Source organism: Penicillium cataractarum (assembly GCF_028827025.1).
Source record: "Penicillium cataractarum strain IBT 29864 chromosome Unknown utg000005l, whole genome shotgun sequence".
Classification (NCBI taxonomy): Eukaryota; Fungi; Ascomycota; class Eurotiomycetes; order Eurotiales; family Aspergillaceae; genus Penicillium; species Penicillium cataractarum.
Window position 1 is genome coordinate 3,644,408 of NW_026622741.1, and position 21,309 is coordinate 3,665,716.

General features: G+C 51.0%; 6 protein-coding genes across 6 annotated transcripts; 4 read left to right on the forward strand and 2 right to left on the reverse strand.

The window, feature by feature from the left end:
- Positions 1 to 121: 121 nt before the first annotated feature.
- N7496_007007 (AP-3 complex subunit beta) lies at positions 122 to 2,776 on the reverse strand (the record flags this gene model as incomplete). The annotated part of the gene is made up of 3 exons (XM_056699936.1): positions 122 to 2,422; positions 2,501 to 2,658; positions 2,737 to 2,776. The coding sequence occupies 3 exons, from the start codon at positions 2,774 to 2,776 to the stop codon at positions 122 to 124; spliced, it is 2,499 nt and encodes an 832-aa protein (XP_056555349.1).
- A 309-nt stretch (positions 2,777 to 3,085) lies between these two features.
- N7496_007008 (uncharacterized protein) lies at positions 3,086 to 3,736 on the forward strand (the record flags this gene model as incomplete). The annotated part of the gene is made up of 1 exon (XM_056699937.1): positions 3,086 to 3,736. The coding sequence occupies one exon, from the start codon at positions 3,086 to 3,088 to the stop codon at positions 3,734 to 3,736; it is 651 nt and encodes a 216-aa protein (XP_056555350.1).
- A 163-nt stretch (positions 3,737 to 3,899) lies between these two features.
- On the reverse strand, positions 3,900 to 5,475 carry nuf2 (kinetochore-associated Ndc80 complex subunit NUF2; the record flags this gene model as incomplete). Its single annotated transcript, XM_056699938.1, has 4 exons — positions 3,900 to 4,013; positions 4,069 to 4,983; positions 5,047 to 5,307; positions 5,380 to 5,475. 4 exons carry the CDS (start codon positions 5,473 to 5,475, stop codon positions 3,900 to 3,902), a joined length of 1,386 nt encoding a protein of 461 aa, XP_056555351.1.
- A 257-nt stretch (positions 5,476 to 5,732) lies between these two features.
- Positions 5,733 to 6,854, forward strand: N7496_007010 (translation initiation factor eIF2B subunit alpha; the record flags this gene model as incomplete). Its single annotated transcript, XM_056699939.1, has 2 exons — positions 5,733 to 5,782; positions 5,840 to 6,854. 2 exons carry the CDS (start codon positions 5,733 to 5,735, stop codon positions 6,852 to 6,854), a joined length of 1,065 nt encoding a protein of 354 aa, XP_056555352.1.
- Positions 6,855 to 14,464: 7,610 nt separating this feature from the next.
- On the forward strand, positions 14,465 to 16,798 carry N7496_007011 (uncharacterized protein; the record flags this gene model as incomplete). The annotated part of the gene is made up of 1 exon (XM_056699940.1): positions 14,465 to 16,798. One exon carries the CDS (start codon positions 14,465 to 14,467, stop codon positions 16,796 to 16,798), a length of 2,334 nt encoding a protein of 777 aa, XP_056555353.1.
- Positions 16,799 to 18,058: 1,260 nt separating this feature from the next.
- Positions 18,059 to 21,089, forward strand: N7496_007012 (uncharacterized protein; the record flags this gene model as incomplete). The annotated part of the gene is made up of 5 exons (XM_056699941.1): positions 18,059 to 18,486; positions 18,547 to 18,616; positions 18,673 to 19,212; positions 19,262 to 19,535; positions 19,600 to 21,089. The coding sequence occupies 5 exons, from the start codon at positions 18,059 to 18,061 to the stop codon at positions 21,087 to 21,089; spliced, it is 2,802 nt and encodes a 933-aa protein (XP_056555354.1).
- Positions 21,090 to 21,309: the final 220 nt, after the last annotated feature.

Here is a 21,309-nt window from a genome sequence, read left to right on the forward strand (position 1 = left end):
GTGGGACATTTTTCAAGATCTAGGTATAATATCGAGTCTAATGCATCCAAATCAACCCAACAAAGACCACTGCTATGCACCAAGAAATCAAAATCCCCCCAGGTTAGGTGCTTGGCCCAGCCTAACCAAGCAGCTGCTGAGCCTCCTTATGCACGGCTTCGGTCTCGGAATCAGTTTCCTCTTCTTCCGAGTCCTCCTCGTCATCCTCTGAGCCGTCCTCCTCCGAATCTTCTTCAGAGTCCTCTTCAGAATCAGTCTCTTCCTCTGAGGCGGTCTCGCCTTCTGTCTCAGACTCGGATTCGGTCTCCTCTTCCTCCTCGTCCAGCCACTGGTCCAGAGTCTTCTTGCCAGACGCCCCTGCTGCAGCGGCCGCGCCATTCCTCCGCGGTGGTACGATAGTCTCGTGTTCACGGAGCGCCTTGTCAAGTCGAGCACCGGCAGTCATTGAGCTCTGGAGGGTCGTGGTTTCTGGCTTGATATCTTCGGTTCTAAGGCTGGCACTGGGCTCTTGGCCGAACTCAACCCAGTCGGGAAGGTTGGCGTAGCCTCGGAGGCCATGGTAGCCCGCATCTTGACCGACAACAAGTGTGGCACTTCCGATGAGTAGATCCTTGCGTGTTTCTGAGGGGCTCGGGGCATGTGGGACGGGCTTAGGAGCCAAGAGTAGCAGGTTGGCTAGCTGGGTAGAAGATGGGGTGGCGAGAAGCGCCTTGTACAAACGGGCGCGATCGCGCAGGTCGTATGAGGTGTCGTACCGTGCGAGAAGCAGGATGTAGCGCCAAAGAAGAGTGATACGGTCTTCACTTTCTTCCTTGGCATCCTCGGGCTGCTGGGGCTCGTCCGAGCTCTTTTTCTCTTCGTTTTGTTCCTCCGTCCACTCATTGTGAATTGCCTGTCCCAGAGTGACTGCAGCTTCCGGGTTCGAGGAAATATGTTCTAATGATTCCGGAGGGGAGTTTTGGAGTAGATGGTGAAGGTACACCTTTGCACCGAGGAGCACAATCTGTTGCTTGACAACCTCGGTCTCGTCGGCGAATCCCTGGATCAAGATGCGGAGCACATCGGGTGCAATGTTATGTCCCGGATCAGCACCTGCAAATTCTCCCACCAGCCAGATGATAGTAGCTCGAGCGTCGGGATTGGTTGTTGTGCCAAGATGTGTGACGAGTCTAATGACGGTCTGTTTATGCGAGGGTGGATCTTGCTGGATGAGGTGACGGATCACCGTGAGAGACTCGGAAACCAGATTACCATCCAGACTGGAGATCTGGTTGAGGAGAATGCGCAGACACATGTCTGCTGTGGTGGCGTCTCCTTGGGCACAGCGTCCAATGGCCCGCACACTTTCTCGAACGAGTTCTGGGTCGGTGCCTTTAGAGAAATGCTCCAGTTCGCTGATAACAACGCCCTTCCAATGCTTGCCACAGTACGGGAAGATAATAGTCAAAATTTCCAGTTTCAAACGCCAAATATGGGGTGGGTCATTTGCGTGGACCAGGAAACGGGCGATATACTTGGTAAACGGTTTAGGATCCCTCAGTGCAACCGTCACAATGTTATAGAGAGCGATGAGTTGCATATCCTGGGGGCTTCTGAGAAGAGCCACCAGGGGACCGATGGCTGAATTGAGGTATTCAGGCGTTGCGAGGTAAAAGAAACAGCGTACGACGCTGACAATGACGGCAGAATTGCGATTTTGCAGGAGTAGCTTGCACGCCCGTAGAAGAAGCTCGAGATCAGGGTCAACGATCTGGACTTCGTACTCGGGCCGGTCGCCTTGGTCGGTCTTGTCTTGCTCCTCATCATCGTAGAATGATTTGCTGGTGACGGCCTGTTTGATCTTTTGGGTCCGACGAGGGAAGCATTTACGTGCATAGATGGTTAGGAGACGCAGCGTCGCAAGTTGACCCCATTCATCCATATCCACAAGTTTCTTGACCAAGCTCCGGTAGTGCTTGTGGATCAAGTCGATTTGCTCGGGACAGACTTCCAAAAATGCAGAGACCGCGGGGCCTACAACAAAATACTGAGGGTCTCCTAGAAGAATGGAAATGTATCCTGTCAACTGCGGCAGCGTGTTCGGATCTAAACGGTAGCATTTGGGAATAGCCAACGCTGCTGCCTTCCGTACATGTGGACTCATGTCGCCGCATCCTCGCTTGATAGCCAGTGAGACGATTTGGCTGATGACTGGAACTCGAATGCCCGACATGGTCCGCAAGGCCATGGTTCGTACTTGTGGGTTCTGGTCCGTCAGCGACTTCTGAATCGCGTTAATGGATAGCAACGCCAGGTCCGGCTCGGCCTCCGCATGGTGAACTAGGTAAATGTACACCAATTTTTTGACTTCGAGGTTGGCGCTGGCGGCATTTTTGACCACGGCGGAGAAGAACGTCAGGGAAGGTTCGGAGCGGTACATCAACTAGAATATTGCCGAGATTATTGTGTTAGCCAGTGCGTCCTCATGCTAGTGTCCCCCCGATCACCATCACCATCATACCGAAATGACCCGTCGCATCCCATCCAGCACCTCCCTCTCATGGCGACTGTCCAGGAGCTTCTTGATATGAGGCACGCTGTAAGTGCGTGAATTATAATCGATAGGTGCGCTGCGATTGCTTGCGGCGGACTGGGCAGCCTCTAGGGTGAGCTCTCGAGCTATGCGCACAGTAACGTGCCACGGTCAGCTCTCCGGTTCAGCGACAGACGCTTGGGATGGTAACAGGCTAGACTCACCTGTTTCCAGCATCGAGGATATTCTGGAAATAGTCTCCATTCTGATTTTAGCCTCTGAGGGACCCAGTCCCAACGATGCGAGAATTGGCTGGGTGGTGTTGGAGAAGAGAGGTGGGGGAATCCAAAGGCGGAGGAGAGCATGACCTCCGCGGCACGGAGACTAGACTCAGTCTTGCCGATCACCTTCTAAGTCACTCAGCCAACTTAGTCCACACACGAGGGTACTTCTATATGGCTGCGGATATCAGCAAGCCATGATTCTGGGCCGGGAGGGTCCCTTCTTGAGACCGGTGACTGCGCGTGCGACCTGCGGATTCTCGCCAACCTGCCATAGCTGATACGTCACGTCATGGGCTCGACGCGATCCGTCGCTTCTTGCGGCTTGGTGACCGATCTACTTCAACAACTCCTCGATATTGGCGCATATACTCGCCTGATCGTCTGTGGGACCAAAACTGAGTTTCTCATACAATTATCCTGCGCTATACAGTCACAGCGTGCCGATCCAAATGTCGCACCTCATCATGATCTGCTCACCAAGACTATCGGACTACTAGCAAACTCCAGCAAAATTCAGCTAGCCTTCTGTCCATCTCTGGAGAGTCTTCGAGCGTATCTTGCAGTTCTCAGACCGATTGATACGAAGACCGATGGACCCGAACCCGCAGGTCGCCGACACAACCCGATGCTTGTCATTCTGGATCTGGTAGCCTTGCACGTTCCTACTACAGAGTTCTCTGCGCAGGGACTATCGCGAACGTTTGCTGCTTCCGCCGAGTCTGCTTCACGGGCTAAAATGGACCTGATGCTCTGCGAATGTACCAATGCCGTGGACACTATGAGCGCCGACTGGGGAGGCAGACTATGGGATGCGCAAGTACCTCTACTGAACGGCTCAGTCCGGATACGCGGCGAAGAAGGGAACTGGGGTGGACGTGGTGTATCAATAAAGCAAGTTGCCCAACGCTGGTTTGAATTTGACGAAGGGAGGTATGCTTGAAGAAGACATCATATAGATTAATGAGGACAAAAATACAAGCCAAAACTGCAAGTGTGATGAAACTCCATGAAAAAAAAAGAATGAATCTGCACTATCCGGGTATCTCCTGGTGCCAACCGCTGAACTCCTGATCCATACATAAACGCTGCGAAAAGTTGAGGCCTCACAACGATTTCTCCATCTCGGTGATGTAGAGCTTGATGTGGGACTCCAGCTTGAGATACTGGTCGTGGGCCGCTTGAATCTCGCTCTCGATGTTCTCCTTGAGATCAACCATCTAGAAAATATGTCAGTACGTAACACTCATCTGCCGCTGTGTATTCGAGACTCACCTTCTTCTCTGTTTGCTCAATCCGAATGCGTCTCCGTTCCATATCCCGTTGCTTCTCCGCACGCTCTTCTCGAAGCTGTTTCTGCACATTTCGAAGCTCCTCCATCCGAATCTGCGCCACCTCTGCTTTCTCCTGTGCCGTCTTGCGCAGCGCTTCAATTCGTTCCTGCCATCGTACCAATTGACGCTGCAGTAGCTTTTCTGTCTGCTCGACTTCTCGTACGGTATTCCCCTTATCCGAGATAGCATCTTTGTTGCGCGCCGCACGAGCTTCTTCTTCCTCCTCTTTCTGTAGCTCGGTAGAAATATCCTCTAGCAGCTTGACGCATGCCTGCACGTCGTTGGAAACAACGGTGAACGTATCTGAGGATGTCTGTAAAGCTCGAGAGCGCCGTTCCATGGCGTCAATCTGTGCTTTCTCACGCATCAAATTCTCGGCCAGCTCAGTCAGGGAAGACTGCAAGGTGGCGGGCGATTCGAGAACGTAGGGTCGTAGCTTTTCTGCTTCTTGTCGACTCCTCACCGTCCTCTCGGTCTTCTCTTCCAACTGCTGTTGCCGCCGCGCCCTGTCACCCTTCACTCGATCGAGTGTCTCAGCAACTCGTGACTGCTCGGCTCCCAATTCCCTCAGCCGTGCCTTGAGTGCATCATTCCGGGCGACTTTCTCTCGCACTTGAATCTCATTGGCCTGTTGACCTCGTCGCATCTCGGCCAAGCGTTGCTCCATCTCTTGGTTCTCTGCCAGCAGCTGATCGATTCGCGCTTTAGTTTTCTCGGTCTTGTTGAAGTGTTCGTCGATTACCGGGGTTTGAGACTCGCGGAAACGGACAAAGTTGATAAGGTAAGAGAAGATTTTGACGAGTCGATCGTGAGTCGGTCTTGTCAAATCGGTGAAAGTAAAGTCATTAACTCCACACTAAACGAAATCATGTACGGTTAGTTATGTGTGTGCCTTCTGGATAAAGGATTGACCAGTTACCTCCGCCAGTAACGTCCGAATGCTCATGAAAAATCCCATGAGGTTGCGCGTGTCGTTGGGAATAATATCGGGGTAGTCGCCGCATAGATCCTCGGCTGCTGCGTGCATCGCCGGTTCTACCGTCTCGCGCGTAATGTTCATGAGAAGCTCTGCGAACCATTCGAACACCATCTGAATTTGTTGGGCATTAGGCTTCATCAGGTCGGCCGCGGTGAAGGGAATTCCGATATCGTTGATACATCCTGCAATCTCTTTATCGGGCTATTCCATCATCAGTAATAGCCCAGTAATCAAATATTCCGACTCGGCATCGAGATCAAGTGCCAAACTTACCAGGCGCATCAATGCGTCATTATCGTCTTCCTTCTTGCGGGATCGATTGTGGTGCTGTTGAGAGCCAGCCATGCTCATGCGATTATTGTACGCCATAGTATCACGAGACCACAGCGGTCGGTATACCCTTGTAAGGAGAAGGCCGTCCAGAAGTAACGTCGTGAGGTGTCGAGGCTGAGCGATGTTATGATTTGCGACCGATTGTTTACTTTGGAGACGAGCCCGCACACCCGACCGCTTTGGGTTAGTGCAACGCTGAGGGGCACAAAGCAAACAAGACAAACACCACCCATCATCCAAAGAAATCGTGACTCTTTCACGACTCGACTCATTCCATAGCTCTGCGCAACATCATGGCGACGACTACAGAGGGGACGGCTGCGGCCGGCTCGAAGCCATTTGAGTAAGTATTTTAGCTACGCGAGATCCCAAGACTTCCCGCTGACCCTATCGTCCCCAGCATCGTTGCGACGTATAATGAGCTCCTACGCTCCGACCCGGACATCACCATGCCCATCGCCGCTATTGAAGCACTGGTGCATGTCCTCACGCACTCCCCTTCCTCTACGATTTCCGAAACTCTAGATCTGCTAGAAAAGTCCACTGCCCACCTGAAACGCTCGATTCCCAACCCTATTGGTCTTTCAGCCGGTACCGATCTCTTCCAGCGCTACTTGATTACTACACTACAACGGCCGGGCCAACTGGGTCCTGCTGGAGACTTTAAGGCCATTCGTACACACCTTTTGTCAAATGGCCGATTATTCATCCGGCGTGCGAAGGAGAGCCGACAGAAGATTGCTGCTTTCGGCCGCGGCTTCATTCGCGATGGCTGCACGGTACTCACTAACGGTGGTTCCAGAGCGGTTGCATCGCTACTTCAGAAGGCGGCAGATGAGGAGGGCGGTCCCTCTGCAGTTCGTTTCCGGGTGATTTATGTCTTGTCTTCGATTAGCCAGAACATCGAGGAGCCGTCTGGAGAACCCGAGGGTATGGAGACGGTACGCGCCTTGCGAGCCAAGGGTGTACCAGTCTCCACCATCCCGGAGTCGGCGGTAGCATATGCCCTTGGAAAGGCTGATATGGTCATCGTTGGTGCAGAAGGTGTCGTTGAGAATGGAGGAATTGTGTCCCGTATGGGCACTTATCAGATTGGCCTTCTTGCCAAGGCGATTGGAAAGCCGTTCTATGTAGTGGCTGAGAGCCACAAGTTCGTGCGTCTTTTCCCACTGGGACAGTACGACCTTCCTATTGAACAGCACGTTGTTGATTTCAAGTCCGCGGACGACATTGCCGAGGATAAGAAGAAGCAGCAGAACCCTTCGGGTGATGCCAATGGAGACAAGCCTATTGAGCTACCACTCTCCGATTCGGTGGATTTCACACCACCGCACTTGATCTCCGCTCTGATCACTGATAGTGGTGTCCTGACTCCCAGCGCTGTCAGCGAGGAGTTGATCAAGATCTGGTTCTAAACGAGAAAAAAAAGTTATGTATTTGGAGCGCCGTTTCCAAAGGAGTTGCATTCGCCCCTGCCTGTCTGCGGGGCATGCTGTTCGATTTTTTGTGCGTTTCTAGATTTAGGCTCACAGTCTTCACGAAGTTGATGAAATGATGGAAATCACCCTCAAGCCCAGGCTCAGGCTCGTTGGATGGATCCCGCTTGGTCGTAGGTTGTTCTGATTCACCCGACACTGATCGAGGTTGCCCTATGAACTGCTCGGGGTCTACCATCTCAGTTGTGGTTAGGTTGATACTGCCATCACTCGAATCAAACAACCTACTGGCAGGGAAGGAAGTTCCTCTCCTTGCCTTACATCTGCATCCATAGAGTTACATCTCGAGACCATGACGATTAGCTCGCCCCTTCTATCGCCCCATTTGATAGACCCAATTCAAACAATGAAAATGAGAATGAGATCTGTTTCGAATTCGTAGTTTAGACATGGGTAGCATATTCTACTTGTTCGAGTCGTCTCTTTTACGATTGCACAGCAAAATGTGAGTGGACAGCGTCGAGTTATAGAGCCGCGCTCGGCTCAATAAAGGCCCTTGAAAATGCGATAGGAGAAATTTTGTCATTCTTTGGGACTTTCTCTGATAAACACTTGGTGCCATAGACCGCATTTCTTGTCCAGTTAAAGCGAGGGCAGTTGTACCATTCAACAAGACCCGGCTCGATTCCAAAATCACGGACCTAGCGAGCAGACCAAATAATTCAATATTCGTAAGGTATAATCGAGACATTTGTTTGGGTATCGTAAAATCAAATCGTCATAACTCATAAGTGAAAGGTTCCGACCACGTCGAGAATCCTCGTCAACGGGGCCCGGTTCTGGGGATAGATACGCAATCCACCGGCATATAGACCAAGCTCTTCATTGCTTTGCTTGTAGAATTCATCTCTGTCCCTCACACCCGGTTCGTGACAGCGCTTCTTCGCCCACCAGAGCCTATTCAAGGCCTCGAACTTTCATCAGGGTGATAATCGGTTCGCGACGAGAAGGCGCCATTCTTGCGTTTGCAGTGTAGCAAAGGCATAGAGAAGTAGGTATCCGAGGGCAACGAATACCCACAATGCGGCCATATCCAATTCAGCAGATTTGTGTTGTTTTTTTCGGCGAGTCGCAATGTCACTCAACCTGCAGAATGTCGGTGTAGACACAGACTTGATGTGTGGGAACGGCGGGGATAGGTAGTGGAGTGGGCGGAAGTATATATTGGAGCGATGTCGAGGAGAAAAGTCAGAATTTGCCGACAAATCAAAAGTTTTCCGAGCAAGCAATACTCGTTTTTTAAATCTTCGAGAAATGTAGGACAGTACCAGACTACCATCAGCAGTGCATTGAGTAGGAAAGATCGATGCGAGAGATAAAAAAGATCCCGGCGCATTCCATGCGAAGCGATTCTATCCGGGGGTTTAAAAATCAACCAGACCGACAAGTCGAGACCCCAAGTGACAGGTCTGGAGGACCATCATATCCGAGATGTTCCACCCAATCGAGAAGAACAGATAATGCGCCAGGTGTCCTGCCCAGCAATTGTGCGCTCCCAAAATTCCGAGTCATGCGGGGTTTTCGAGCATGGGGACCTGCTTCTGTGCTTTTTCTGCTACCCTCATCGGGCCTCCGCGTGTCTCGTCTAGGGCATAGATTGGAAAGTTTACCGTGGAGAGCAACCATTTGTTTGGATGGGCTATAAGTAAGCGATGTGTAAAAGGCCGTTTCGACTGGGGTATAGATCGCCTCCCCCGCGGTCGGTCGCGTGAGGTGCGATCATTTTGGGCGGGGGTAAATAAAAGCTCCGTCAATCAGGGTCTGGAGTATTGTCAATATGAAACGAGGACGAAGACCGGCTGTCATGGTCTGTACCAAGTGAAAATGATCGATGAGCCAGCCTTTATACGTCTTCTCTCGGTGAAGTTGCGTGTATCTTTTCCAAGAGCGGCAGTCCGTTGCTCGCAAGCTGGATAGACCCCTCAATGACTCCAGTTGAGGGTGAAAACATGGCCATTTGAACTACTTGCTACCGTTGTAGCTTTCATTAAGACATGGGCTATACTATTGTTTACCCTGACTCACGCTCATTATTATGAAGAAGAATTTAGGAGGATCCACCATAATGGAAGGGTGTCCAAATCCCGAAAATTTACAATATAGCAAGGCGAGGAAGCCATTCCACGAAAATCAATATTGTTCCATCAGTCTTCCTTAGACTTTGGTCTCCTTCCTAGGTACCATCTATAATAAAATTTTGCCTTCCACCACCAGAAAGCAAAACGAGAGGTCCCGTAAGTCCCATCCATGAGGACAGCTTCAGGCCACCCCAGGTGAAACACAATGCTTATTAACCAGCGCGTGCTCACGAGCCAGTAGACGATCCCATGCCAACTTTTCTTCACACTTCGGAAAATTGTGTAGACTTGCAGGCCTGTAAATCCTTAGAAAGGTATGAAGATAGTGAACTATGAGATGGTAACTTCGGCCGCCACGAGGAGAGGAAAAGCTCCTTTACATATACGAAGGACCGTCTTCTACCGTCTACGGGATGGCTGATTTACCGAGACAGGTCTTCCAAGTCTATTTCCGTTCTAGAAGGTGGCGGCTCAAGAAGCATGTGCTCGGCTGATGCTGCCATGACGGCGAGAATCGTGCGACGTCCTCGTGCGTACCAACTAAGTCGAAAACAAAAGGTCCAAGTTGAATCATTACCAACTCTACCCTGGGAGGATATCTGGCACGAATAGCTTTGCAGGAGCTATGAGATCATCCTCCCATTTGTCCACCCGGAATAGGGCTCACAGACTGGCAGGTACAGTCCAAAGGAGCTGTAGCTGTGGTAAACCGTCAGGGTGAACCTGGCAGGTTGAATATGTGTAAATAAATCGTACTTCAAGTGGTAAAGTATCGAGACACGGAAAAAGAACATCGTTATCCAAGTCTCCAAAGTACCGGACTAAGGATAACTATAGATGGCCATAGTTATAATCTCTCATCACTTCGATGACTAGAAGAAAAACCAGAAGTAATGAATGATTTGGTTCAGCTAGAAATTGATCACCTTTAGTTATTTCAAGGCTATAACAACCTCTGCAGGGCACAGGCTGAGAGACCAGGATCCCGCAGGTAGCTACAAAGCACCTGACCAAGACTCATGACCTCGAGCAGCCGCAGTATTCCGCAAGAATTCAGAGATGGAATCTGGCATGAACTCTCCAACCTGACTCGAGGAACGGCACTCCTCATGAGCCCCACCATTTCAACCCCGCTCCCCAGTTCCTGATCCAACTATCTCCGAGAACCAAGAGTAACGTAGTAGTCTACAGTACGGAGTACTCCTGTCAACATCGGATCTGCCAACCATACTCAAGCGAGAACGGAACATCAGAGCAAATATAACTCTTACCAGTACCCAAGACACAGGGTCTTATCTCCTCAACGCCATCAAAACCGTATCGAGACCGTTCTTTGGACCTATAACCTCATCCTCCATAATACCCTACATCTACAGGATCACATACCCTGTACAAGCCATCCAGCAATATCGCATCATCCCCAGCAGCGAACGTATCCGAGACATCCTCCCTGCCTCCCCGCCTCACCGCACCCCCCATCAGCACCATGGATGCCCAACCACTCACCAGGTCGACCCTCCCCCGCTCCAACTCACCGACCGCCCTTCATACACCCCACGAGCAAGCCTCGCATTTTTCCGAGCCCGAACCCCAACCCCAAATCCGCCGGTCGTGGTCGCTCAAGAGGTTGCTTAGCGGGCGCGGGAGCCGCCGATATCGTGTGTTGGAGCGGGAGCCGAATCGGTTGAGGAAACGTGTTGCTGCGTGAGGGAGGTGGATAGGGATGAGGACGGGATGCAAGTTGGCTTGCGGTAATGGCGGGAGGTGTGAGGGAGATAGGCTATATGCCGAGTCTTGCTGGATGAACTGGGTCTATTATAGCTTCATTGGGAGGGAGGTATATGGGATATACCACCGTCTGCGGGTTAGCTGAAATGCGTGGGCACTATCGGCTGTGTCGGTCCTATCGGATGGGGGTCATTTGTGGAGGATGAAGGGTAAGCTAAGAGGGGGTTATTGGAATTTGGCATGGTGGCTTGCTTTGCTTTGCTTTTCTCTTCCGTTGACTTTGGATTTCAGTGAATGGTTCGTTGGCTTGGTATCCATCATATCCGTCGTCGACGGAATTGCATACTGTACGGCGTTTCTATTTAGAGGGCTTCGAGGCGGGGTGGTTTAAGCGATGGCCATTTGTGAATAGTTATCTCTCTCCAATCTAAGCATATACTAGGTTTCTGTACAAGCAACTCAACTTTATTCTACCTCCGGGGGTACTGTAGACCATCCTCTTATTGTTGATAGCCAAAAAAACATCAAACCTCAAGAACACAAACAATCATGACCGCCAATTCTTGGCTCCTCCACCAACTCGACCACCTCGGCATCCCACATCCACCAACCATCGTGGCAAACGCCCTATGGCTTAGGATTCCACAATCCCTGTCCACGCAGCCCATGATTCGCGATCTGGAAAACGGGATCATGCATTGGGCTGCCGATCAGAACGCCCCCGTTTGTCCACGTCCGACCCTGTCTGCACTCTGCACCCTGTTCCGGACATACTGAAAGTTTGTAACGGTCGATTTGCCTCCCCCGCGACATGATAAGATAGCTTATTTGGGGGAACGGTCGGTGAGTCTCGGCGCTATTGACGCCATTGCTTGAATAGGTTAGGGGAACGGCGTGTCGGGTACTTCGGCACAGATGGGGTACTCCGTACTGAACGCAATACTGCACACCGCGATGTCGAAGGTTTCTTGTCGGTAGATCAGATGAAATGATAGACGTGGGGGTTTGTACTTTGTAGAGGGACAATACAGTAAGAATTGGGGATAATTGTACGGTGGAACGGGTTCTTTTTTAGAAGACAAGAAACCTTGCCAATGGATTTGCAGATCCGATGAGACTAGCTACAGAAATGTCTCGTTTTAGCCGTACAAACGCTCAGATGGGAAGTTGGAGGGGTCCCTGAGAGCCTTTCCGCATCGTGGCGGTGTCCATCAAAGACTCGTGGTCAACTTGTCCCTAGGAAGGCTGCAGTAGGAATGCTACAAAATGTACTATTAGACAGTTCGATTTTGAATCGATCAGGGCGAGGGTATTTACACCCCTACTAGTAGTGCGCGGCCATTTGAAATTGCCGACGGACAGGCCAATCGGTCCCCAGTCGCAATCTACGTAGTTCTGTTCTCCGTAGAAACTGTCGCGTTAGCTACTTAATTTCGCTTTGGTGGCGGCAAGAAGTATTTCCTCCTTCAAGCCACGGGTTAGTTTTGCCGCTCGTAGATTGCCTTCATCTCGGCTGGCTTTCATTATTATGCCGAGTCAATATCTTGATAAATCTTGATCTCCTTCGCATTGTACTGTACCAAAACCTTGAATCGAAGGTTTTTTTTTTGCCGATCTCACTGCACGATGATCTGCTGTGGACTACTCGATATATACGGCCAGTCAATCTTGACGGAGAAGATGTTCCGCTCTCAATGATTGAAATGACCGACGAAAGTGGAGGGGAGCAATAACACACAGACCATTCCGACGACTCACCATCATCACTAGCCCGCCCGTTAGCTTTGACCAAAGTGGCCAATTTTCGCTGATCGGGTTCCACTTTGCAACGACCGGCCTCTCAAGTTGCCATACAACCCCCCCCGTCCCTGCAGGATCCCAGCGGGACGCTGGCTTTGCAGTAGTCAGGTCAGTCCTGTAAGTGCCTGCAGATTGTAGCAACTCGGCCCCAAACTTGGGACCTGGAAGTTGATGCTGTCGTTAACATCATCAGGTCCAGTTATCGGAATACACCCGAACTGAAATATCCAAATATACCAAGCCCCGTTGAGTGGTCACCCTCCTGGCTCTCTCCCACGGTACGGACTCCCGCTCTGAACCGTCTCGGCGGGTAGAGACAGGTACCCAGTGGCAGTTTTATTGGGGGGCATGCGTAAGATCGACTCCATTCCCGCGTGTCAACCCACGGAATGCGGGCTTCTGGACTGGCGATGGAACTTTACACAAGAGGACCAGGGCTCCACCGGGCGCCCAACGGTGTGGCCTTGGCCGTCACAGAGGGCACGCGCGCATGGCACGAGATTCAACCCAGCCCACCTTTGAACGGGGGCCACGGCCCCGGAGTGGTAAAAAGGCGGGCGCCTGAAGAGTCAAGAGACAATGACGGAGGGATGTAATCTCCATCGGGAGGAAGAAGCGGAACCGAGGATTAAAGGTGCAGTGCAGGTTTCTGGTATAGTTGCAGACCTGAGAGCTTCGAGCTTCGATCGGATCGGCCCTGGTTGATCGGAGTTGGATCCGATACTGCTGTTCCTTTTTTTTCCTTTCCTTTTTGCGGTCTGCAAGATATTATCTGCATAGGGGGTCAGTTATTGACCACTAATGCTAACGGAAAACAGCGAGGGGCCCATCAAATCAATGTGAATGGTGAATAGTGACTGGATGTGTCTTGGGAGTGGATATCCCCCACAGCAAGAAAATAATGGGTCCTGGAGACCGCAAATTTCCCATGATGTCGACGGTGATTCTCTGGCCGGTCATGCTCTTTTTTTGATTTCATGGAACCAGTAACGGTCATAGCCGCGTTCCCGTAGTAGCCTGGTCCCGTTTGATATCACGAGTCGCGGGAGGAGAGATGTATCGAAGAGGCATTGATTCAGAGCAGGTACCAGGTACCCGACCAAGAGGCCAATCTGATATAGATGACGGAGTACGGAGTACTGTACTTGGACTCTGTGTGGATGAATAATTGGTTGTTTGGGTTTGTGTGGGAAGAATGAGCCCAAGTGGGTTTATTTTTAGGGAAAAACCAAAACAAGATGGTCTGGCCACTGATGGACTGGGAATAATAATAATATTATAATATTATTATTTGATTCACTTCCATCACCGAATCCAATCATCTTAGGATCTGATCATTGTTCTTTCCTTCTACCCTTCTCCTCTTCTCCTCTTGTCTTTTTTGCCTTCTCCCTCTTTGCCACCATTCCTACCCAACTTGGTAGTGAGTTTGGCCGCCACTCATTCCATTTTTTCAAAGCCAATAAGGCTTATTCGACTCCTACATACCGCTTCTTCTTTGTTATTTCTTCTTTCGTTTCTCCTCTTTCATACTTTTTTTAAACTTTCTTCTATCGAATCCTGCTAGTTTCTCCTCCCACCCCCCCAGGTAGTACAGACTATCACCCAACTAGTACCTCTCTCCCCCCCTACGACTAGACTCCAGTCATCACACCGTCTACGATCGCTGCTTTTTTCGCCCTTTTCACTCTCTCCAACCCCAGCTTGAAACCCACTGATGACGCCGGTGGCTCTGCATCTGCTGCTCTGCCACCCCATTTATTCTGCACCTCCCACAATCCACTAAACTGCCCTCGGGCCCGCTCTACTCCCCTCGTGTCCTCGATGAATCCCGCCCGTCTGCACGATCTCTCCGACCGACATCGATCCCGCGACTGCGATCATTAGTTCGCCCTGCGGCCGCGAGCTGCACCACCTCGCGTCATGGCGATTTGGCCGTTTGGTCGCAAGAATAAGCGCCACACCATCCAGGTGAGCGCCGACGAGGCCAGCGTGCTCCAGCATGCTCTGGATGAGCACGAGCACGACCAGGATTCACCCGCTCCCGTCGCCGAACCAACCTTGGGCCGTAAACCTTCCCGCCGGGGTTCCAAACGCCACAGCAGACGCTGGTCGCGTAGTGGTGATGGCTCTGATAGCCAGGGGCAGACGAGCTCAACGCAGCGACCGATCTCCTCGATCGATCACCGCCGCTTGTCCGAGGTAGAACACGACCGCGCCGGACCAGAACAGACCTATCCGCGACCGTTGTCACGGACAGGGTCGCTATTGAAGAGACGACAGAATCAAAATGGACCCAACAAGCTTCGCAAAAGCAAGCGACAGACCCATGAGATCCTACGCGAACGCGAGATTAAACTGTTGTCGTCGACCCCCATCGATATCCCCCGCCGATCAACTCAGCCCGTGGGCAGCGACTATGGGCTGGAAAACCGACGACGCAGGGCAAATGGACGCGCTGATCGCTACATGTCAGATCTTAGTCTCTCGATTCGGGACTCGGCTGCGTCCTCCATCTCGGACGTTTCCGATCCTTTCACCTACAAGGTCAACGCGTTTGCTGCGTTGACACCTCGTCCCGTCGTACGTTATGTTGAAACACCGCGGTTACCCGCTGTGCGAAGCAACAATACCTCGACAGCCGCTAGCCGACCGGATGGTCATAGACAGCCGACTCGGACTGCCTCTGGGGACGATTTGTACTACTCTAAGCGACGTGTGAATGAACTGGCGGACTCTTTGGATGCTAGTACTCTGCGTGAATTGCTCGAGCGAGACCGTCGTCGCCGGGAAAAGAAACAGATCGAAGACCAAGAAAAGTTACGTCGCAAGCTGCAGGAACGTGCCGATGCGCAAGCCGCGGAAGAGCGTCAGCAAGCGATCGAAGAGACTCGGCAGACCCAGGAGGTTGAGCCCGAAGTCGCTCCCGCCGTCGAGGCTCCTGATGTAGTTGAGCCTCGGGATGTCATTATGGAGGAGCCCATCACCGAGGAGCCCATAGCCGAAGAGTCCGAAGATGCAGCACCCGCAGAACAGTCTGGTACATGGCTGCAGGACGAATCCAAGGAGAGTGAGGATGCCGGGCGCGAGTCGCTTGAAAGCGTCCACGTTATTGGAAACATTGATGATAGCTCGATTCGTGAGCCCCAGCTGGCCGCTCGACCTAGCTTTGCTCCCTCGCATGAGATGGGCATGTCTCGAACTACCCTCTCTCCATCTCAATCATCCCTTCGACATGGAATCAGCAGCCCTAGTCACTCACAAACATTTGGCGTTGGTTCTACCTCCGACATCTCCGAGCGCCGACCATCCGATACTAGTGGTCGCCGAGGAGGCAACACCATCACCTCTCTTTTCCGACGTGGTTCTTCCCGTATCAAGCGACGGTATAAGGAGCGTTTCCAAGACTCCAGTCCTGATGTCTCCAACGCTTCGCATGAATCTTTCTATCGGATTCAAACTCAGTCTTCGCCTCCACCACCCTCTATTGCTCCTCCTCGAGCTTTCATTGCCACTGGTACTGTTAAACGCGCGCATTCCAAGTTCACAGAGCACTTTGGCGACGAACCCATGTCTCCTCCAGACTCGCGCCTCCAGTCTCCCGATATCCCCGAGGAAGTACCGGAGTCCTCGCTTGAGAATGAAGAAGGCAGCACTTTCCTGCACGGCCCAACCCCTACCTTTGTGGGCGTTGATATCGTGAACCCGAAGAATCGCCGCCATCTCTCTTCCGGTGATAGCTTCGACGCCGAATCCGACAATGTCCCCCTTTCTCAGTCTTTGGCATCTATCGATTCAGAAGGATCATGGATGTCGGGCCAATTCTTCCGCCGGATGTCCCAGAAGGCCCCCAGCAGTCCTGTCCGCACCATGACCTCGTTCAGCGCCGCAATGGACAGCCCCGTCGAGACGCACGATGACATGCGCGACTCCATCGACTCTCGTAGAACTGGCAGCAATATCATGGGCGAACCGGAGCTACTGGACAACGAGGATGTTTCGGCGACTGATGCCACCAAGACCGCGGAGACCTGGCACCACAGCGAGGTCGGCCGCCGGCCAGTCCTAGTCAACCCCGTTTCTCGCCCTAAGTCCACGGCCGGCATGCTCAAGAACTTCCCCTCGTTGTCTCCCATCTCTGCCGAGGAGGATTATATGGAGGAGGATGAAGACGAGCACAACGCGGTGACTAACCGACCTCAACCGCAGCGCGTGGCTAGTGTCCACGGTATTATCTGCAATGCCGAGGATGATTGATTTCCATGATTATTTTGGATCTATTTCCCTCCACTTGGAGATCCGGGTCTTTGAGCCCACCAATTTTGCATGCCTCGTGCATAGCTTCCACTCCTTTAGTCATTTTACTTGTTGATTTTCTTTGTTCCAAGACTATTACGGCTCTGTGATATGATCCCGGCGCAGCGACCGCCATTATCTACGACGCGACGCCGAGTTCATCGATCACGTTCCCCCCTGTTCTTGTGATAGATCCCTCCCACTGCACTTCCCCCTCCATCTCCCCATTTGACGTGCCGAGCTCGTCTGCACCGTTGCTGTTACCATTACACTTCGATTTTTGTTGATACCCCCAACTTGCCCCCCTGTTTGTTCCGCTTCGAGTCTGTACCAGATGCATGAATCCAATCTTCCCTGTTTCCATAGCCCCAGGATGCGCCGGTCGTTGGTTGACGGCTGCGTCCACTTGTTCTTTCTGCCTTCCCGGATGATCTTGATTGTTGCTTGTATGCACATGGCTTGATCTAGCATAGCCTGCGTGTTTTGATTGACGGGCGGTGTCTCTCCTCCGCTCGTGTCTATACTATTGGCCCCGGTTGGTGATGTTTTTAATAAACTGTTTTATCTGGATTGGATTGCAGATTTGCTGGACGAGTCCTCGGTTTGTTTGTACCTAGGCAGAGCATCATAGATATTGTTCCTGTTTCATACTTCGTGTTAGATCCGGTGTAGACATGGCGATATTAGTTTGGTAGTGCCACTCCACCACTTCAATTTATAACTGAACCAACAGCCTTCCGTACTGCTAGAACAAATAATGATGCAGTTTCCTCCCTTCTGTCTCAGTGTCTCAGTAGTCTCCATTCCGTCTTCTTGGGTTTCAGACTAAGTCTCCTTTCCTGTCGGCTAGATGGTTTTTGTTTAGATAGCCGATGGCTATATAGATATCTCCTGTTTTCCTGTTTTCCTTCGGGTCCAGAGATCGATAGGTTGATAAGATTTTGCTCTTTCAAATTTGCTTGCTTCACTTGCGTCAAGGCCCTCTCAAATATCTTTTTTCCTGTTCTTGTAGCCGCCGTCTGCAGCCCGTTTCGTTGGTTTATGCCCCTCCTTGGCTAGCGATTAGCGCCGTCCAACTGGCCCCAGTTAGCCTGGCGAGGCAGTGCGACTTGGGCGGCTAAGCCAAAAATTCCAAACACAAGATGAGCACTATTCTCTCTTCCCACGAAGGGGCCTTTCAGTCCCTCGTTACATCCCCTCTATACATCAAGGACCAGAACCATGGCTGATCCCTTCTCCACCGCCAGCGGCGCAATCGGAGTAATCTCCCTCGGCCTGCAAGTAACCCAACAACTAATAACATACTGCCAAGCCTACCGAAGCTACGACGAAGATGCGCAAAGGATGGAATCCAAAGCCGAAAGTCTCCGTAGACCGCTTCGCGCCCTGCGCGAGATCATTGAGGATGCGCAGGTATTCAACCCAGAGCTTGCGGCTGATCTTTCGGAGAAGACGTTGGGGTTGCAGAGGATGGTTGATAGGCTTAAGATGGCGATTGATAGGTATTTGCCTGCTATCCCGGAGAAGTTTCCGGGGAGGATTAAGGGGCAGTTGAAGAAGGTTGTTTATCCTTTTCGGAAGGATGGGCTTAGGGAGATGTTTGAGGATTTGGATGGGATTCAGAATGCTTTGCACACTACGTTGAGCATGTGAGTGTTTTATAAACGTTGCTGTGTGATGGTGGGATATGGACTAATCGTGCTCTATAGACATTCGACGCTGAAGATGAATAAGTTGGGGTTGATGCAGGAGGCTATTCTTGAAGAAGTGCAGCAGATTGTATGATTATCTACCCCGGCGTTCTGGGTACGGTATGATGCTGATTGGATCTATAGCGCGTTACCCTGCAAGAGTATCCCGAGGGAATGCCACCACCGGCCCTACTCAAATCATGGTGTGACAGTCAATTTGGTTATGCAAACAAGTCAGTGACGGAGACCCAGATTACAACACGGACATCAGGCTCAGAACTCGCTATCACGACATCCTCTGGATTCTCTGACCTCGCAATCTCACCTTATAAGACAAAATCCAACGATAAAGAAGAAGCCACTGCAAAGTCATTCAGATACCTTAGCTCTCTACTTAGAGTTGCCGTTACTGCGTCTTTCTCACTGTCGAAAGGGGCCGGCGGATTCTCCATAGCACCCTCCTTAAGTGTACAGACCATTCTGAAGTATAACGGGAGCATGCTTGAATTACAATTTCGTCGACATTTGAACATGGGAAAGAGGACGACTGCTGGGTTCAATGAGGTAGTCGACAATTGCATTCGCCATCTCCAACATGAGTTTTCTGCTGGGAAGTCAAAGCCGTCGGATATTTTCTATTTCGATGACGGTCCGCGGGAGTATAGCATGACATCTTATGTGGATGTAGACACGAGCTCACACTTTTTATCGGAATCACGCTAATTATTTATAGGGGCTGGTAGTATTTGCTACAGCAAATACCCGGAATCAGCTTCCAGGCTTGATTAAGCTTACGAAATTCCTCATCGACAATGGCGCCAGGCCAAACAATACTTTCAGTCAAGGAGCCCTGAGGGGGTTGCTTCGCTTTGCAAGATTTCAAGAAGAAGAGTACGCACTGGCTTCATATCTTGTTGATCACGGGGGTCCCTGTACCCTGGACGATGGAACTCTGAACCATATCGAGCGATATAATGTAAAGTATATCCTCGCTAGAGACAAAGAGCGTACGTATCCTGACGCACTCATTGCCTTGATTCTCACTGGCCCGAAGGCTGATCTGGTCTCCAGTTATCATTGTCCCAGAAATTGTAAAGATCATATTCCAAGAATCGGAGCAGAAATTGCTTTCCGGCCTACAGTCTGGCCTCATCCTTCCTAATGACAAATTTTGCGGACGTTCTTTACTCCATATAGCATTTGGATGGCCAGGAGGTATGAAGATCCTTTTGGATGCCGGTGCGACTATTGGTGGGGGAACCTTGATATCATTCTGGGGTTGCCCCAGTTCCGTCACCGAGGAAAACATAGAGTTTGATGGGTTTTACTATTCGAACAAGCTCCTCTTGGAAAGAGGTTGTGGATTGAAGGTCACCGACTTGTATATTGCTGCATCGCCAAAGTTACTATCACTTTTTGGTAATGAGCTTGCCAAGCGACGATGGAGACTTTGGAAACTGGCCGAATCGTGTCTTCCTGAAGATGAATTGCCCGTCCTCGATGCACCCGAAACGGCAGTCTCTGACATGAATGCCGCCCGAATTTGCGCGGCGCTAACTGCCCGTGACAAAATTGTTGATCCTCCGCTTATGGTCAAGAGCTCCTATGTCTCTGTCTATCATGATATGGAATTTCGATTTAGAGTGATGGAGGAGTTGTTGAAAGTGGGATTCAAGAACTTCGATACCCCAAATGAATTTGGCGTAACACCCTTGATGGAAGTTTATAACTCACTCAACGACGGATGGCAGGGCGTTGAGAGAATGTTGTGGCTGCTCTCCAAGGGAGCAGATATCACTCGCGACTTACCTCTGTCAAACGCGAAGACTGCACATCTAATTACGGTTCAAATCGTCGGTTTTCTTCTCGGTATATTGGGATTTCGAGCGCCCGAAGATATTCCTACTTGGTGGGCACGCTGGGAAAATAAAGTTTCCAGCCACAGAAAGGAACTCTTTCCTTATCCTTCTATCATTGACGGCTGTCAATGTGCTTGCTGCCCTCACGGATGCTCTATTATCTCGGTGGCTTTACGACAAGTGCTTGGCTGGGACTACTGGTTTCGGGTTTCAGAGCCATCGTATTGGCTTCGACGATTGCTATGTTTCATTATCGGATGGGTAGATATAGGCCCGATCATGAGCCGGAGTGTCATCAGAAGTCTAACTTTTGATGCGCTGGGTCTCAAACACACGTGTTGTATTGAGATCGATGGTGTAGCTTGGCTCAGCGACAGAAAGACGGCAGATGAAATGGAGGGTCGAGAAGAGGATGAAATTGCGGAGATCCGAGAAGAGAGCGTGAGAGGGATTGAAGAGCTTGAACAGCTCGTGCTTGACTTGGAAGCAGCATTTGCTCGGCTTGGCCTTCCTTTAATCGAGTTCCTCGAGGGCTACTGGCATACTCGCATGGTTGAACATCTCCTCAAGCGTGATCCTTATAATGAGGAACACGACCGAGAGGCAAGAAATCTAGGGGTGATCTTGCAGGTGCAAGATGGGGAAGACTTGGACAGAGTTTCTCTGCTGATTGGTGCTCAAGTTAAGGAGATTGTGGAATGAGCTCGACGATGGCATCAAGTTTGAGTCATGATGCAGAAATAATAGGAAATTCAGCATAATAGGAAATTAAATACTTATAACCACCTAACTCGTAGGTACCTACTAGTTAGGTGGTTAGTATTGATAATCTATAGATCAGTCATCCGATCCGCGCCCAGAACCGATCCAATTCGTAAGCAAGCACGCCATCACCACATTCTGCCACTCTCACCCGCCCAAC